The sequence below is a fragment of the Sarcophilus harrisii genome, chromosome 1, assembly GCF_902635505.1.
Source record: "Sarcophilus harrisii chromosome 1, mSarHar1.11, whole genome shotgun sequence".
In the NCBI taxonomy this organism is placed as follows: Eukaryota; Metazoa; Chordata; class Mammalia; order Dasyuromorphia; family Dasyuridae; genus Sarcophilus; species Sarcophilus harrisii.
The window spans coordinates 428,242,530-428,262,334 of NC_045426.1; the positions used below are offsets into that span (position 1 = coordinate 428,242,530).

General features: G+C 34.6%; 1 protein-coding gene across 1 annotated transcript in view; it reads left to right on the forward strand.

The window, feature by feature from the left end:
• TNFRSF11A (TNF receptor superfamily member 11a) overlaps positions 1-19,805 on the forward strand; it is a 104,136-nt gene that overhangs the window by 75,373 nt on the left and 8,958 nt on the right. The window contains 6 exon segments of the mRNA XM_031946175.1: positions 383-470; positions 2,203-2,294; positions 5,464-5,566; positions 10,300-10,316; positions 12,673-12,725; positions 16,770-17,586. Coding sequence (XP_031802035.1) covers positions 383-470; positions 2,203-2,294; positions 5,464-5,566; positions 10,300-10,316; positions 12,673-12,725; positions 16,770-17,586 — 1,170 coding nt within the window.

The following is a 19,805-nucleotide window of genomic DNA, read 5'->3' on the forward strand; positions in this document are numbered from 1 at the left end:
CTTATGCCAATTTGGGAAATTGTGGCTCAGGGGATCAGGGACCCAGACAGAAAGATGGGGCAGAAAAAGAATTATGATTCAAAGAAAGCAAGAATCTGTATAAGGAAATCTTATGCTGTATCAAGCATAAGGTAACAGCAGCAAGAATAGAGCTTGGTATTAAGCCACAAGCAGCACAAATGAGGAGGTTTGTCTTATAATTCTTGCTCAGAGGCAGAACGGAGGTGGTCATAGTTCTGTACCCTCAGGTGGATACAATTAGACACACCTGGATGGAATACAAATAGAGAAAGCAGGGGGAAGGAACAGCAGTACCACTGGAGTATTGTGATATGTCACACTAATAGGTTTCATTGTGTTGTGTTTTTTTCTAATGCCGCAGTACAGCCAAACAAGGATCCAGGGTGTAAACCCTGCCTCATGGGCTACTTCTCTGATGCTTTTTCTTCCAAGTGTAAATCCTGGACCAAGTAAGTGAATTTTACAGTGAAATTACACACAATTGCAAATGAATATACACAGAGATAAGAGATGGAAGGAATTAAGAGAGAGTGCTACTGAATTTAAGTAACTTGATCAAAGAAAGGATGGTGGGAAGAAAAAAGGAAGGAAGGAAAGAAGGAAAAGGAGGAAAAGAGGAAGGAAAAGGAGGGAAGAAGGAAGGAAGGAAGGAAGGAAGGAAGGAAGGAAGGAAGGAAGGAAGGAAGGAAGGAAGGAAGGAAGGAAGGAAAAATAGAAGAACAGAAGGGAAGAAGGAAGGAAGGAAAGGAAGAAAGAATGAAAAAGAGGGAAAGAGGAAGGAAAGAAAGGGAGGGAGGAAGGAAGAGAGGAAGGGACTTATAAAGTCCCTATTGTAGATGCCCAGCACTGTGCTAAATATTTTTAAAATATTATTTCATTTGGTGTTCTATAAGGAGATATTATTATCCTCATTTTACCATTGAGGGAACTGAGACATATGGATTAAGTAATTTGCCCAAAGTTACACAGATAGTCAATGTCTGAGGCAGGATTGGAGGTGAGATCTTCCTGAATCCAAGAGACCCAGAGCTCAAGTTTATTTGTATTGATAGGTTGTATTATATTGTTTGTGTCTAAATGATGTCCAGACAGGGAGTTATTTATTTGACTCAGTGAAAAAGGATTGGTTGAACCACTTCTTTGACTTAAATTTTTTAATACAGGAATTTCCTATCACTTCACCTATACCCTAATAGGGCACATTTTAAAGAATTTTGTCTAAGTAACTCCTTTCCTATTTCTTATTGAACTTATGTTTATATCTGATCTTAATTTCTTTTTTTTCCCCTTTAAATTGTTTCTCAGTTTTTCCTTGATACATTATTTTCTCTTTTTTCATTGTCATAAGTTTATTATGTGCCATTTAGAAGTAATAGGAAATAATAATTTTTAAATTATTTTAATAATTTTTAAAAGGGATTAAAAACCAATGTAGAAAGATGGCCATCCCCTAATGAGGAGACTGCTAATGACCAATCTCTCAGCACTTGGCCAGACTGATTCCCAGATAGCAGTTGAATACTGCTGTCAGCATTGTTCTAAAAGCTTTTTTCCACAAGAAAGAGAAGTCCAGCCTAAATTTGAGCTCCTCTATCAGAGCTTTAAAGAACCCAGGGTCAACATTCAAGGAGAATTTGTAAAAGAAAAAATATGAAATGTTTCATTTTATATAAATATATTTTAAAGATAGATTTTAATTTTAATTATTTTAATAAATCCTTATAAAATGTAAAGAAGTCTTTTATATAGTTGTGATTAAAGAGGATAAGTGGCTATATATATATAGACAATAATTTTTCAAAAAATTCATATTTTTGTATGAAATCTTTGTCCTTTTTTTCAAAATGAGACTCTATAAGAGTTAAACACCAGTTATATAATGATTATTTGTGTTTCCTGGCACTTATCTGCAACTGATTTTTTTTCTAGTTTCCACTTTGACATCTTGTAAAAAGTTTTCTATGTTTCCAACTTGTGCATTTTTTCATAACCATTGAAATTTGTCACTGATCCTCCTTAATTCAGGAAGGAATAATCAGCATTTCCTTTACCAAAAATATAATAACTGAGCTACAAATTTTCATGTTTTTCCTAGGGAACACTTCATTGTGTTTCTTCTTTTCTTTGTTGAGAGCATAATGTAAAGGCTATTTTTTTTATTTTTTTATTTTTATTTTGCAGTTGCACCAATCTTGGAATGGTAGAAAAAACTCCTGGGACTGATAAGTCAGATGTGGTTTGTGATCCTTTGCCACCTGAAAAACCAGAACATGGTATATGATTTACAAAAGTACATGGTGGTTAGAAGACATGCTCCAACACAATAAACTATTTCACATTCCGACTAAATTAGGTGCTATGTCTTGAGTGGAACTGTTTACTTTTCATTTTGTGTTTGGAAAGATACCAATTATTAGTACAGTAATTAACTGTATTTCTTTAGAATGAGTCATTTTGAGTGTATTGACTCAGAATTTTCTAGGGTGGTACTTGAGAGACAGTGTACTTATGGAGAAAGGAAAATAAAATAAGATCTAGGTATGTAAATGGGCAAAGATAGCACTCTCTCCACTGTGACACCTAGCTGCCCCTTATTTTGTGACTCTTGGAGGAGTAAAAGGTTTAAAGAAGGTGATGGGAATTGGAGGGTTTTCTTCCAACTATTCAAACAAGGTCTATTGTACAATGGAGGTGAACTTGCTGTCATTTCAGTGGAACACAAATTCTAGCAGAACTGATGAGCCTCAAAAAAGCTTTTAATTTGCTTGATGAAATCCTAACATCTCAGCATTGGAAGGAAAGTTAAAGGCAAATGAAACCAAATCCTACCTGAGAGAACATCCCTTTATGAATATCCCAGATCACAGTAGTTGTCCAGACTTTCCTTGAACCTCTACAGTGGAGGGGAACCCACTTCCCAGAGGCAGCACATGGCACTTTTTGGGTGAAGTGAGTCATTAGAAAGTTTTTCCTTATATCCAACCTAATTTTGCCTCAGTGACTCACTTAATTCTCAGGCTCAGCTGAATAAGTTTAATCTTTCCAGCAAATGGCAGCCATCTAAATATTTAAGGTGACTAATATTTCCCTTTAAATCTTCTTTAAACTAAACTTTCCTTGTTTCATAAATTCATGTCCCTTTGACACATTCTAATCCCTCTAAGTCTAATTAAGTAGCAAGGTGACCTATTACATTGACTGGGAGGCCTTGGAGTTTGGAATCTGAAACTGTGTGTACCTGAAAAGCTCACTTAACTACTCTGAATTTCAGTTTTTCTCATCTGTAAAATGAAGGAGTTGGATTCAGTATATTCTAATTTTCTTTCTAGCTCTAAATCTAAAATCTTGTGATCCTTCAATAACCTGTCTTCCCCTGGATATATTTCAGTTTGTTATTGTTCTTCCTAAAATGTATATCAAAATGAATATCTCAGATGTAACCTGATTTGAACAGAGTGGGATAAGACTGCCAGTCAACAATTAATAGACAAGCCTTTATTAAGGGTCTACTATGTGCCAGAAATCTCACTTATCTGAACATTTAGGCTTTTCTTAATTCAATTTGAGACAATATTGAATTTTTTGGCCAACAAATTAGACTGATGACTCATCCATACTGCAGTCTGATTTTTTCGCTTGAACTATTAGCTAGCCATGTGTCCCCCAATCTAGGCCTTATAACCTTGACTTTTTCAATTGAAATATAGGAAGATACACTCATCTCTACATTTCATTTTATTAGTTCCAGCAAATAATTCAGTTATCATCTTGTAAAATTCTAGTGCCTGTCTCTATTGTGTTGGCTATCCCTCCTATTCTTGTGTCTCCTAAAAGTCTGGAAATTATACTTTTCCTTATCATTTATCCAAGTCATTGATTAAAAAGATATTAAGAGAATAACACACAGAACTTTACATTTGACTCATTAGCTATAAAACACCCAGTTCATATCTCATCTTGTCTATAAAGAATAGCATGAAACACTTTATCAAATGCTTTAAGTACAAGTAAACTGTATTTAAGCATTTCCCCTCACCTAGTAAATCCTTTCAAAAAAGTAAACTAAATTAGATTCTTGAGGTAGTTTTGTCCTCACTGAAATTGTTTTCTTTTTTACTAAAATTGTTTCTCTTTCTGTGTTCAGAATATTATTCTTAAGAGCTTATCATTTTTCAGTCAGCTTCCCCTGTAAATGCTGTCTATCCTTTCCTCTAGACTCTTTAAAAATCAGTTCTCTTAAAACCTAGGATAAATGTCAAATGCTCTGCCCAATTTTTTTTCCTCTGTCACAATTTTTTTTTATTTTTTATTAAAGCTTTTTATTTTTAAAAACAGTGGACAATTCTTCAACATTAGCCCTTGCAAAACCCTGTGTTCCAATTTTCCCCCCTTTCCCCTACACCCTTCCTTAGATGGCAAATAGCCCAATATATGTTAAACATGGTAGAAATATATGTTAAATCCAATATATGTATACATATTTATATAATTATCATGTCACAAATTTTAAGGCTAAGTGGTCACTTCTCTGAGATTCTCATCATTTCCATCCCCAACGATTTGTTTCTATTTGTTGTTAAAAATTAGAACCAGAATAGGTATTCTGCTCATTGGTTCCCATACCTTTTAAGATATAAAATTAGGAAAGACAAGAAATTATTAGTTGCTTTTCTTTGGACCAAAGAGAACCCTATCAGAAATAGGTATGACTAATGTCTCCCCTCCTGCTACTATATTATGCTCCTGTGTTCAGGCTTGATGTTTCTTTTTTTTTTTTAATCTATTTCTTCTTCTGTCTAAGTGATCTGTAGGATATTTTGTAGGATTATTTCTCTTTCTGTCCCCATTGATTTTCATCTAAATGTTCTCCACATGTTTTCCATACTTTGTTTCCTACATATCCTAACATGAAACACATATTAATGTACATTACTACTTACTTCTCCTTTTCTTATCCTGTTTTTTTTTTTTAATAAGGCGTATTCTTGCAAAATGACATCAGATGTTGTTCAATTGTATCTAATTTTTTGTGACACCATTTGAGGTTTTCTTGGCAAAGATCCTGAAGTGGTTTGCCATTTCCTTCTCTAGCTCATTTTACAGATGAGGAAATAGAGGCAAATAAGGTTAAGCGATTTGTCCAGCTAATAAGTGTCCAAGGCCAGATTTGAGCTCAGGAAGATAAGTGAAACCTGACTTCAGACCTGACACTCTATTGCACTACCTAGCTGCCCTGTGCTATCCACCAAACCATAGAAAGAAGCAGCAATAAGAAAATAAACTGCATTCACTTAACCCTGTTTACCTCAGTTTCCTCATCTATAAAATGAGCTGAAAAAGAAAATGGCAAACCACTTCAGAATCTTTGCCAATAAAACCCAAATGTAGTCATGAAGAATTAGATGTGACTGAAAAATGACTGAACAGCAGCAAAACTGGCAGATATTGATAATTTTCATCATTCTATTATATTCAATTTAAAGCCTTCTTGTTCTTTGTTAGCAGTATGAGTTACAAAATGGATCATTTCAATTACATTTAAAAGGTTTTGTTTTTAACAAGTAGAACAAATGTAACCAAGATCGGAAGGAAAGCAAAAAATTAGAGGAAAAAATTTTATAGGCAAATTCTCAGATAAAGGTCTTACATCTAAATATATATAAAGAACTTTGTCAAACTTACAATAATATGATAAATGGTCAGAGGATGTGAATAGACAATTCTGTAATGAAGAAATCAAAATAATTTACATCAAATAAAAAAATCCTCTAAATCATTATGTTCTATGTTCTAAAATATTGGGGAAATATAACTTTTATTAGCCCTCAATCTGTAGATTAGATCCAGTTATTCTTGTTTTTTCGATCATAGTCTAGAAATTTCCTCCATCAACAAACATTTTTTTTCTGCAACATACAGACTTTCTTGAGACCCTGAGAGTTTAAATATCTTGCCCAGGATCAAATACCATCTTCTTCAAAACCCATTTACTTTCCAAATGTGCCTTTTTCTTCTGAAGTCCCTATTGTAAGAAATGATGAAAATATCCCCTTTACTCCTAAAGTCTTCAGTTTCTTGCACAGGACTTTAAAATCCCTTAGCAAAGCTCTCTCTGGTTCCCACCTGTCATCCAAGTACCAGCGCACCTAGTGATGATAAATTTGTTTTTTGTCTCAACTAATTAAGTCACTTGCTAAATGTATGGCAAAATTTTGTTTGTACCACTTTGGCAAATTTAAATCTTCATAAAATTTTTCTAAAAAAATTTAATTTTTAAAAGTCTTTTTGAAGCTTAGAAAAAATTAAATAAATTTAATCAGTTTTTTCCCTTAACAGAACCCAAAAAATCCCTTTCCAAAATTTTTCTCCCCTATGTTTCAAATTCGCCACTTTTGGGATTTTTTGGGGAAAAAAAGCCTGAAGGTATTGGGTTTTTTGTTAGGCCTTATAGAAACTTTAATTAAGTTGTTTTCTTATTTGTATAAGTTGCATTTTTAAACAATTTTTAGCTAATTTAAAAATTTTTTAAAAAAACAATTTTCAAATTTTCAAAAAAAATTTCATTTCCCCGATTTTAAATAATTCAACTTTCTCTTTAAAAATTGGAGAAAGGGAGCCGTTTATGTAAGGGATTTTGAATTTGTAACAAGATTTCTAAATTTAAATCAAACAAATTAAATTCCTTGCTTTTTTAAATTAAAAAAATTTTATTAAAATATTAATATTATAATTTCTCAATCAAAAGTGTCTTTCTCCTTCCCTTTTTTTTTCTCTTCACTTTCCTTTTTTATTTTTTTTCCCCTTTTTTTTTTATTCTTTTTTCAAACCTTTTTTCCCGCTCCTTTTCCTTCCCCTTCCCTTCTATAAGACTATTTTTAAATTTTATTCATTTAAAAAAATTAAAATTTTCTTTTCTCTTTTTTCCCCTTTTTCTTCCTTCTTTTTTCCTTCCCCCCTCCTTCCATGTATTAATGCTCCTGTACCCACTACATTTTTTTGGGTCTATTGCCCAAAAACTTTTAAAAAAAATATGCCTTTTGGGCACTAAGGGCAAGTCCGGTTTATAAATATTTTATCTCTTCTAATTTAAACCCCTTGATGTCAGGGAGGGCCCCATCTCATGTAGCTCTGTAATTGTTCATAGCACTGAGCATAGTACCTTGCATTTATTAGGGAGTTAACAAATATTTGTTGAATAAATGCATGAATAGACATATCTATATTCACCATTGGTCTTTTTGTGTGGGTGGATCACATTTTTGTTTTAATAAAAAAAAAAAAAGGTAAAAATATCTTTCTGGGGAAGGAGCCAAAATGTTATTCATCAGATCTCATAATTAAATAATACTAGAATTTTTAAAAGGTTTTTGAGAAGTAATCTGGCAATAGAAAATTGTTCAGTGATCTCTTTTGGATTATTTTAAAATATTTGTATTCTTAGAGGGACAACCCTTCTACACGTAGACTTGATCAGATCTGCACTTGTCCTTTGGAGGATATTGCTCCACTATTATCCATTCGCTTTAATCTTTTTTTTAATTTATATTTATTTATTTATTTTTTATTATAACTTTTTATTTGCAAGATATATTCATGGGTAATTTTTCAGCATTGGCAATTGCAAAACCTTTTCTCCTCCTTCTTCCCAGCCTTTCCCCCAGATGGCAGGTTGACCAATATATGTTAAATATGTTAAAGTATAAATTAAATACAATATAAGTATACAAACAATTATTTTGCTGTACAAAAAGAATCGGATTCTGAAATAGTGTACAAATAGCCTGTGAAGGAAATAAAAAATGCAGGTGGACAAAAATATAGGGATTGGGAATTCTATGTAACAGTTCATAGTCATTTCCTAGAGTTCTTTCTCTGGGCATAGCTGGTTCAGTTCATTACTGCTCTATTGGAACTGTTTTGGTTCATCTCATTGTTGAGGATGGCCAGGTCCATCAGAATTGGTCATCACATAGTATTGTTGTTGAAGTATATAATGATCTCCTGGCCCTGCTCATTTCACTCAGCATCAGTTAGTGTAAGTCTCTCCAGGACTTTCTGAAATCATCCTGTTGGTCATTTCTTACCAAATATCCATAACATTCATATACCACAATTTATTCAGCCATTCTCCAGTTGATGGACATCTACTCAATTACCAGTTTCTGGCCACTAAAAGAGGGCTGCCACAAACATTCTTGCACATACGGGTCCCTTTCCCTTAAAATCTCTTTGGGATATAAGCCCAGTAGTAGCACTGCTGGGTCAAAGGGTGTGCACAGTTTAATAGCTTTTTGAGCACAGTTCCAAACTACTCTCCAGAATGGCTGAATGTATTCACAATTCCACCAACAATGTATTAGTGTCCCTGTTTTCCCACATCCCCTCCAACATACCACATTATCTTTCCCCGCCATTCTAGCCAATCTGACAGGTCTGTCATTCGCTTTAATCTTCAACCTCTCCCCATCTACTGGTTCCATCCTTGCTGCTGTTACATGTCAGATTCCTTTGTCCTTAAAATAAATAAGTAAAAAGTGAAACTATACCTTCATTATACTTTACCATCCTCTCAAGCTCATAGAAAAAGCTGTCTATACTTGTTGCCTTCCTCTCCTCTCCTCTCATTCACTTTTCAGATTTTTGCAACTATTTTCCAATTATCACTTAACTGTCATCTTTATTGACTTCTTTGCAGCATTTGACATTATTTACCACTGTTTCTTCTTCATTTTTTTCCCTTTCTGGCTTTTTATGATTCTTCTTCCTATTTGATCTTCCCTGCTTAACTTCCTTTTATGGAATCATCATTAATATTATAATAGGTAGTTCAACCCCACATTTCTACCCTGGGTCTTCTTTTCTCTCAAAATTGTAATGATCACACACAGATATACCTATTCATTCATTCATTTATTCAACAAATATTTGCTAACTCCCTAGCAAAGTACTGTGCTCAGTGCTGTGAACAATTATAAAGCTACATGAAATGGGGTACTTATTCCTGACTTCAAGGAGTTTATAATCTAATTGAAGAGATAAGACATAGTTATAAACTAGGATTATGCCTGTAGTGCCTAGAATAGTGCTTCTGTATATATTTTGTTCTTAGGAAATGTTTCTTTAATTAAGTTCAATAGACTCCAAGTAATAAATGCTATGTAGGTGACAGAGCCAGCAGGTAATAAGTACTATATACAGTGATGTAGTGGTTAAGTATTGCAGCAAATTGGAGGAATAAGAAGTCACATTTAGTCAACAGATGCAAACACAGCCATAATACCTCTTAATATATTAGTGTATGTGCGTCTTTATTCCTTCCACAGTGATATGTAGGGACCAATTTACTCTCTGAGTTGGGATGGCTATCTCACTCCAACCTACTCTCCCATTACAATTCTAGACTTCCAGAAAAAGAACTCTGGCACAGTTACGTTCAAATTCTCCAGAGTCTAGGAGCAACCCTGTTTGGGGGAGAATATGCTCATCAGTTTATCTCTTGAGCCCCGAGTGATATGTTTCCATTTATACAAACCAGTCCAAAAATGATAATATTTTATACCACAATCTTAACTATTTACTAAGTGGTGAAGCAAAAGAAATAATATTTTTCCAAGTATTTATATTTTAAAGCAAGTGGAAGGATAATAAAATACATCATAATTGGCACATAATTGCTCTCCCACCAACACATTCAGTATGGACATACGTAAGAAAGTGACAGGGAAATATTTAAGAGAGTAAAATTATAGGCTCACAACTCGGACATTGGTCCCTTTTGGATCAACTGCACCACACAAAATCGCTTTTCTGCCAACTGCTTGTCTGCTTATCCTCAATGCTGTTCAGCTTGGCAAATCCTCTTCTTTTTCATTATTTAACTGACATAGCATTTATAAGCTCTTTTGGTCACACTAAAAGAATGTTTGAATAGTATTATGGTATTAATTTGGATAATGGCTAGTTCCCTTTAAGCTACAGAATGTAAAGCCCATCAGTTTAGCTATAGTTAGTCACAGTAGTCCAGTAGGTACACTCATTCCAGTCAGCTATTCACTTATTTGAATGCTGTGTTGGACAGTCAAATTATAGTAAATAGAATTTATAGCAAAAAAAAAAAAAAAAAAAAAAAGCTTAGATTGGCTCTCAGGGCAAGGAAAATCAGCCTTGCCAGCTCTTCACTCACCAGGATTTTACATCCTCCAATTATATCTCAGTAGCTCTTCCTATACAACAACAAAAATTCCTAACATCTTCCCCCTTTCTGTTTTTCCCTCTCAGAAGACAGAAGCTAACAGGTATTTTTGAGAGGTTTCATCTTTTTTAAGCTCTAGAGGGCACCAAAGAATAATTTGTGACATTGAAGCTCTAAGGCATTTTCTAAATAATCAAGAATTATGATGATGCTTTCTGTCTTCTGACTGCTCCAGGTCCCTTTTCTTCACACACAGTTCCAAAAGATTTGATTTTCATCTCTTGCTATTCCTTCAGCCTCCACTTGTCAGATACGTCTCACTTCAGTTTCAACTTCAGCCTGAATCTCAGTCCTCTACAATCTATATTTTTTAATGACTTAAATCAGAGCTTCCTGATTTCAGAGATTCCTGAAAACTCCCTTTCACTTATAAGATACAATTTCCCCTAGGAAATTGCAAATTTTATTTAATGTTTAGTCTTCAAATAATTATTCATTTAAATTTTTGGTGCATGAGTTCTACCCCCTTAAGTCTTAAAAATGTCACATGCAAATAAGTTGGAGGCATCATAGTGTCCTGTATTTTTGTGTTCTCAATATGGTTCACCATCTCATTTTGTATACCACAAATTGCATTTCTTCATCCTTATATTTACACAATTCATTCTCTGGCCCTGTAAAGCAGTAACTGTTTACATACATGTTCATTGACATCTTTCACAAAATGATTTATCTTCATATTTTTTGAAAGTTCATATTCTCTTGCTCAGATCCCATTTAACAATCCTATTTTTTATATATTTTACCAGTTTTTATTAAACAAAAGTTTTTCCTTCTCTTTTTCAGGCTAACTAACTATTCATCTATGTCGAGACAATATATTAAATTCTTTGCCAGTTGATTTTATTCCTTTTTCTTCATACCAAAAATTTATTTTTTCTATCCTTTCAGCAATAAACTAATCTGTATGAAAAGAGAAGTAAAGGGGACAGCACCTACCCTTACACTTTCTCATTTGGTGGTTTCATTGCCTCATATGGGGTTTGACTATTATCTCTTTGCAAAAAATTCTAGTCCTAGTCTCCAAATTCCCAGATATCCAGACCTTGTTTCTCTCCTGAACTTGAGTTCTGAAACTCCAACTGCCTGTTGGAATTTCAAACTGGATGCCATATAAACATATCAAACTTATCATGGTGTCCTTATTTTCCCCCTCATACCCAGTATTTTACAGACTTTTATGTTTCTGTCAAAGTAAGGGGTACTACCTGTTACTTTTAGCTCATCACTCTCAATTTATTGCACATATCCATTTAAAGGAGCTTGCCACACCTGTTACATCCATCCCACTTTCCCTTCTTACTCTGATGCTCCAGTACTCATCACCCCTCCTTGGATTGTTGGACTGGCCTTTTAATTGATGGCTTTGCCTCAAGTCCTTCTCCATTCCAATCCATCCTCCACCCAGCTGCCAAAACAACTTTCCTAAAGTGCATATCCAAGTATATCACCCCTTCACTCAATAAATTCCAATGTCACTCTACCTCCTCTAGGATATAAACTCCTCTGTCACTGAAAACTCTTTACAACCTGGCCCTGAGCTACTTTTCCAAACTTATTGCACATTGCTCTGCTTCATACACACTACAGTTCAGCCAAATTGTCCATCAGCATCTCCTACATAGCACTCCATCTTCCACTGTGCTTGGAATGCAATCCCTGCTCAGCTTTCCCTTTTAAAATCCCTATTTTCTTTCATTAACTCAACTTCTATAGCAGGGTTGGGGAAAGTCCAGCCCACAGACTATATAAGGCTAATAAAACATTTATATAATCAACCACAGGACTGATCTGAAAGTTAGGTACAACAACCTTTCACTGCTTGAATTCTATAAGTTTATAATTTTGTATGGCTTACACATGATGTTATAAATATTCAAATGGTCCTTGGCGGGAAAAAGTTACCCCACCGCTGTTTTATAGGAACCTTCTCCTGCAGTTAGTCAAGGTATCCTTAAAGTCTTAGTTTAGTTTAAAGCATTAATGGTTTTTAAACCATCTATTTGTTCTTACTCTCTCTCCTTTTTTTCTCTCTTTCCTTCCCTCCCTGCCTCTCCCTCTCTGTCTGTCTCTCTGTTTCTGTCTCTGTCTTTGTGTATCTCTCTCTCTCTCTCTCTCTCTCTCTCTCTCTCTCTCTCTCTCTCTCTCTCTCTCTCTCTCTCTCTCTCTCTCTCTCTCTCTCTCTCTCCCCTCCTCCTCCTTCTCCCCATCTCCCCCCCCCCACTTCCTTTTCTTCCCTCTTAATTGTCCAATTGATCTTTTTTGGGATCATCATTCATGCCCCAACTATTCCCAATCATGACTATTGCTAAGACTGTATCCTGGATCTTATCTTTTTCTCTGTTTTGGTGATCTCAATGTTATAACCAGTATTTTTCTTTCTCTGTTTATTATTTCAGCTGATCTGTGGCTCTGGATCAATGACAGATGCAGCATCTTGAGACGAAATAAGGTGAAGCCAAATATATTTGCATATTTATTTTGCATTTTTTGAACCAGGTTTCACTATATAGCAGAAAAAGAGCATTGGTCTTGGAGTCAGGGGAGGCTGGAATTGAGATGCTGATTCAATACAACCAGCTGTATGACTGTGTACAACTTACTTTCTCTCTCAAGAGACTTAATTTCCTCCTCAAAATGAGTATAAAAATATATCATTGGTTTTGTTATGAAAATTGAACAAGGTCACACCTATTAAGTATTTGATAATCTATGTCATTTACCATAGTTATTATCGGGTGAGGTTGAGGTTGTCACAGCTGTTGAGTTGTTTGACTCATTAGGTGATTATTGTGTGGGTCAGGATTGAAGTGGGGTATCTTTGTTGTACAGTTGTGGGGGATGGGCTCTAGTATCACTAAGTTGAATTTTGTTTATTACCATTCTGGTTGTTTTAGAAGTTGTTTGAGGTTTTTATTAATTATTATTATTAAAAACAATGGCATTTTATTCCATAGTACTCTATTGGAGTTTTTTTTTTTTTCTTTTGGAGTGGGAAGGAACATAAATGGCTAAATTTTTGTTTTCATTAAGAAAGAACCTTTTAGAACCTGATAAATTAAAAACATTTCCACATATCTCTACAGGCCTGAATCTGTTTTATCCATTTGCTAAAATTTATGTTGACTTCAGATGGAACTTGGCTATGAAACATCCTTATTTAATGAGGTTTTGAAATTGTTATATTGGGGGGGGCAAAGAACAAAATTTGAAGAAGACTATTAGCTACATGTTGCAGCCATTTTATTTCTTGAAATACAAAGAAATTCTGCTCTCAACTTTCAAAATTCATACTGTTTAATATATCTGAAATATCTATAAATAAGGAAGCTACTTGCTAGAATGTATGTGACGTTAAACCCCTCTAAATACTGTTTGTCTTAAGTTCTAACCATCTGTTCTTTATCTGTGACATAAACATTAATACTCTCTCTCTCTCTCTCTCTCTCTCTCTCTCTCTCTCTCTCTCTCTCTCTCTCTCTCTCTCTCTCTCTCTCTTTCCAAAGAATCAAGGCCTTTTTTTGTACTCTGTAATATACTGTGTTCCAAAAGAATTAGGGGAAAAGATTTAAATTGCATCTAAAATTATAAAATCATCATCATTATGAACAGATGGCTTTTTCTCACAATGAAATGTTTCCTATTCTTAATTAAACATGATGAATTTTTAGCAAAATGACAATTTTTTTTTTCTTAAGGCTGGTACTAGTAGAAAGAAGGAAAAATTGGAAGTCAAGAAACATAGATTCACTTCTTCATTCCAGCAATTTTCAATGCTGTTATCATAAGCAATTGATTTAACCTCTCCAAACCACAGTTTCCTCGCTTGTAAATTGAGAATATTATTGCCTCCATGAATTATGTATTCTCTAAACAACAAAACTTTATATAAATCCACGTTGGTATTAGTATATATGTAGTTTTTATCATGTGCGTTATTGTTTAATTCTGTACTTTTGGAATAGCCTTTAGAATATAAAAAGTTTCTTCCTAAAGATTTTTGGCTTGGGATTATTTTGATTTTGATTTCACTTTGTTAATTTCCTTAATTTTTTTAAATAGTGAATTGAAAGAAAAAGAGTATGAGTGAATGGTGCTGTTAAACACCTTAGTTTCCTGGGATATCCATATAATAGTAATGATCATATAATAATGACTGGTATTTATTTCACTTTGAAACTCTCATTTCTGTGGTTCCCTTTTTCCCTGGGTCCCCTCCCTCCAGTAGGAGGATGGAAAGCCCTTTTTTAAGGATCCATCTCATCATTTCCTACCCAGATCCATTCCTTTGGACTCTTTTATTATATTTGGTACCTTCCCTCTCCCTCCCCTCATGTCTTTCAAAGATTCTTTTTGTGTGTTGTCAAGCTTCTTGAGGACAAGGTCAGATGCTATCCTTTGTGTTATTTGTATGTTCAGCTATCTTACTTGAACCTCAGAACAAACAGATTAGATAAACACTGTAGGGATTATTATAATATTTATTTTATTAAGGAGGAATCTGTGTTTCGGTGACTTACTCATTTCACATAGCTAATAAATGTCAGAAGAGTGTTTTAAACTTGTGCTTTCCTGATTTGAAGTCTTAACACTCTATCACATTACCTCTCACACAGGAAGACAGACATTTCTTCTTATTTGTTTGGGGTTTTTTTATAGCTTTTTATTTTTCCAAATAAATGCAAAGATAATTTTCAACATTCACTTTTGTAAAACCTTGTATTCCAAGAGTGGGAATAGATTGGGTACAAATTATATCATAGTAAATAATGATACTAATCTAGAGTATGATAAACTCAAAAAGTTGTGCCAAGTTTTTGGCACAAAAACTCACTATTTGACAAAAAATATTTGGAAAAATGGAAAAGAAGATAACAGAAACTAGGTAAAGACCAACATCTCATGTCATATACCAAAATAAGATCAAAATGGGTATGTGATTTATACCAGAAGGGTGATACCATAAGCAAATTAAAAGAACATGGAATAATTTATCTGACAGATTTATGGATAAGAGAAGAATCTAGAACTAAAGAAGATATACAGTCCATTAAAAATGTAAAATAGATACTTTTGGTTGGCAACAAAATGCAACCAAAATTATGAGGAAAGTAGAAAACTGGGGGAAATTTTGCACCATTTCTGATAGAGGCCTCATTTCTCAAATGTATAGAGAACTAAGTCAAGTTTATAAAAAATATAAGCACATTCCCCAATTGATAAATGGTTAAAGAATATAAAAAGGCAGTTTTCAGGCAAAGAAATAAAAGTTATCTATAGTCATATGAAAAAATGGTCTAAATCACTATTGATAAGAGAAATACAAATTAAAACAACTCTGAGGTGCTACCTCACACCTATCAGAGTGACTAATAAAACAAAAAAATGAAAATGTTTGATGTTGGAGGGGGTATAGGAAAACTAGGACACTAATGCACTTTTGGTGAAATTGTGGTGATCCAGTCATGGAAAACAATTTGGAAATGTGTTCAAAGAGCTATACAACTATACATACCCTTTGATCCAACAATAACATTGTTAGGTCTGTATCTCAAAGACATTCAAAAAAAGGGAAAAGGACCTATTTGTTAAAAAATATTTATAGCACTCTTTTTTTGTGGTGGCTAGGAATTGGAAATCAAAGAGATACCCATTAACTTGGTAATAGCTAAACAATTTTTGGTATATGAATTTGATGGAATATTATTGGAAAGACTTACATGAACTAATGCATAATGAAGTTAACAGACCTAGGAAAACATTGTATACAGTAATAGCAATTTTGTTTGTTGAAGAACCATGAACCATTTAGCTATACTCAGCAATAAGATGATCCAAGACAATCCCAAAGGACCAATGACGAAGCATACCTTCCATCTCTAAAGAAAGAACTGATATTGTTTGACTAATATGGATGTGTTTTGCATAATTACACATGTATAATATATATATATATCTGATTACTTAGCATCTCAGGGAGGAAGGGAGGGGAAGGAAGAAAAGAAGAATAGAATTTGGAACTCAAAACTTTAAATTAAAATGTTGAAATTGTTTTTTTAAAAACTTGATCAAAATGGGAATCCCACTGTTTAAAAGAATACTCCTAATATCAACAAACCTCAAATTTTGAGGATTTTATTACTCAACAAAAAATGACCAAAGTCCCGTTACTTTTTTTAAAAATTCATCCACCCTTTACTATTTATCTAGTTAAGGTATAGATAGTTTGTATTGGGCAGTTCTCTGCCTTATTGTTTTTAGATTAGAAACTCCCTGGAATCAGAGATTTGATGTTTTCTATACTAAATTAAATAAAATTAAAGTAAATTCCTGTAGTAAGCAATACATTACTATGCATTCATAGATGCCCTCTGTGTGTATGTATTGATGCTGACAAAAATTGCTGTAAATTTCATTTCTGATGTTTGCTCAGAAGATATTAGAGTTATAAAGACTTTGGATAACATTTTTTTGCCTTCTGGGTTTAAATTTGCAGGAATCGTCTGGTGATAATTTCATCAATACACACATGTCAACAAATAGTGCTAGCCAGGCTTATGAAGACACTTTATTACTGACCAAGGAAGAAAAGATATTATCTGAAGACTCATGTTATCCACAGGGACACACGTGTGGGGAAGCAGATCCATGTAAAGTGGAAGATATTGCCATGCTGTCTTTGGTCAATGAGACTGAGGAAGATAACTTTAGACAGATACCCACAGAAGATGAATATGTGGACCGAGCTCCTCATGGTTCTGATTGTTTATTGTTGTTGAGTCGGCCTGGAAGCAAACCAGCTTCTCCTTTCTCAGAGCCCTTGGAGATTGGAGAGAACGACAGCTTAAGCCAGTGTTTCACTGGTACTGACAGCACAATGGATTCAGAGAGCTCCTATTGCACTAAATCCTCCTACAGGACTGACTCCATCCATATTTCCTCTGACCCGTACTTGCAGAAATCTTTCCACTACAATGACAGTAACCTTGTTAAGGAGGTGGAGAGCAGTGACAGGAATCACTGGGCAGCCAACTTTGACTTCACAAATGGCTCTGGGGGCTGCAAGGAGCCTCTCAGGAAGTACACTGAAGCTTCTGAGAAGAAACATGACCACATCATATCATCCTTTGAGAATGGACCTTTCCCACAGTGCACCTGTAGCTTAGACCTTCCTCCAGAAAGTCAGAATATTCTGACAAGTGATGCTGAGGGTGAAGACTTGTCCTTGGATGGAACTGAAGTGAAGTTCCCTAGCACAAAAAGAGGCAGTTCTGGGTCAGGTGGTACCTCCAGCGACTCACCTCTTGCATCTGGTAAGTGACCCTGGGTCCATTTTTTTTACATGAAAGAACTACACTCTTTTTTTAAGGTCACATATACTTTAGGTAAGAAGGGAGATAAACTAAGAGAAATCAAACTTTTATGGACCTCAGGAAAATGGTACCCAATAGTTCTTCACCAGTCCTCCCTTTACCTTCATCATACCCACCTTCCCTCTGCCCTCATGATCATTTCTTCACTCACATATACACATATATTTCTGTGTGCACTTTTGTGTTCCTGGTAGCCTGAGGCAAAATTGTGGTACCAGGAAAGTTTACTAGTCCCAAGTTCCCCATTCTGTGGCTTCTCTATTGATGCCCTCAGGGACCTGGTACCCTCCTGGTTCTTTGTTCCATTCTTCAATCAAAAGCTTTTCTCAAAGCCTTCTTTCATACTCTCATCCAAACTACTGATAAAATGGAAGGCTATTTGCATTTTAAGGAGTATGACACATGCTTTTCAAGATGAATCTCTGTTGATAGAATTTCAAACAGGCAGAAGACGGAGGTGGAAGAGATCCAGTTTTTTCCTGTGCCCCAAAGTCATACTCTGTAGTTTTCGCCCACTTGGCCTACTGATGGAAATACAGCTATATTTGCATTAAATTACATTACTCTGGGTTTCCTCCTAATGAAACTCCATACTTCATCTTCCCCTGACTTTATCTGTTCATTCCCCATTCAGTCAGAAATCAGTACTCTTCCTCCTGCCTCTTAGAATTAGTTTGGTATATAATGGATTGTCCAGGCTTTCAATCCCAACTCTGCCATTTCATAGCTCTTGAGACTTTAAACAAGTTACTTAACTTCCCTAGATTTGAGGGTTTTTTATTCACAAACTGAGGGAGGAAGGTTGTATTTAAGAAACTTTATAACTTCAAATTCATGATAGTATGGTATGGCAAGCTTGTTCAGTCCTGGAACTACTCTAGTAGTTCCAGGCACCCTATTAGTGCTCATTGACTGATATTTGTTTTTATAACGTTTAAATTGGCTGCCTAGTGGTACACATGTCAAGAGGATCTGAGTTTATCATCCAGGCTTAGATGCTTTACACTCGCTAGCTGTGTGATTGTGAACAAGACAATTACCTCACCAAAAATAGAAATAAGAATACTGTTAGTTTGTCTCAAGAGAAGCAGAAAAATCTAATCTATTAACTAAAGTTCTGTATTCAATTCAATTCAACAAGTATTTGTGATTGGGGATGCAAAGGCAGACTGAAAAACAGCCCACTATCCACAAGAAACTTACATTCTTTGGGGATACAATTACAGAGATAAGTAAATAGGAAATCATTTGTAGTTTGTGGTGAAATCGCAGTTTTACTGAAATATAACCCCAAATTTAAAATTAACTGAGATCCAAGAATCTGATACCCAAGAGGACATGATGGTTTCTACATATGTTGTCATGTTTGCTTTTATTACAACTTATTAAATCAGTGAATTAGACCTAGAAAACGGCTTAGAGGTCAATTCCAACCTTATCAGTTTATAGTTAAAGAAAAAGGCACAGAGAGATTGTGTACTTAGCCAGAGTCACAGAGTTAATAAGTCTGCTTGAGGCAGTATTTGAACTCAGATCCTCCTCTCTTCTAACCCAAAGCTGTCTCTATTCACTACATAATTATAGAAACTATCCCCAAAATAGCAACCCCCAAATTGAGGGGATTTTTCTCATTTATTTTATAAAATGTAGCCAGAAATCTACTTCTCCATATTTTAAGAAAACATCTCACTAAAATCTTCATGTTTTTGTTTCTTAGTAAGGTTATTTTTTTTCCTCCTAAATTCTGCTATTCTTTCTGTTAGAAGAGATTAGCAAAAACTCCCTCCCATTAAATACTAGATCAATGGAGCCAAGAGATCTGAACTTAATTCCTGCTTTTACTAGTGACTAATAGCATTGCCTGAAGCAAATCAATATTTCATTCTGTGAAATGGGCAAGGGGAGGTTTGCAATGAAGTTATAATGGGTTGAGATTTGTAGAATAAAAATGCTAGGTAAGGGCAAAGTGGAAATTGCTTTGAAATTATGAGTTTAAAAACAAAATCAGCTTTCTCAGAATCACAAAATGTTAGAGTTGGAAGAAAGCCTAGAGGCCTTCTAGTGAAACCAGTATCTAAATAAGCTCCTAATCTGTAACATTGCCAACAGGTGACTAAAGAGCTCTCATAAGGAGAAACCTAGTACTTTCTCAGGCAGCA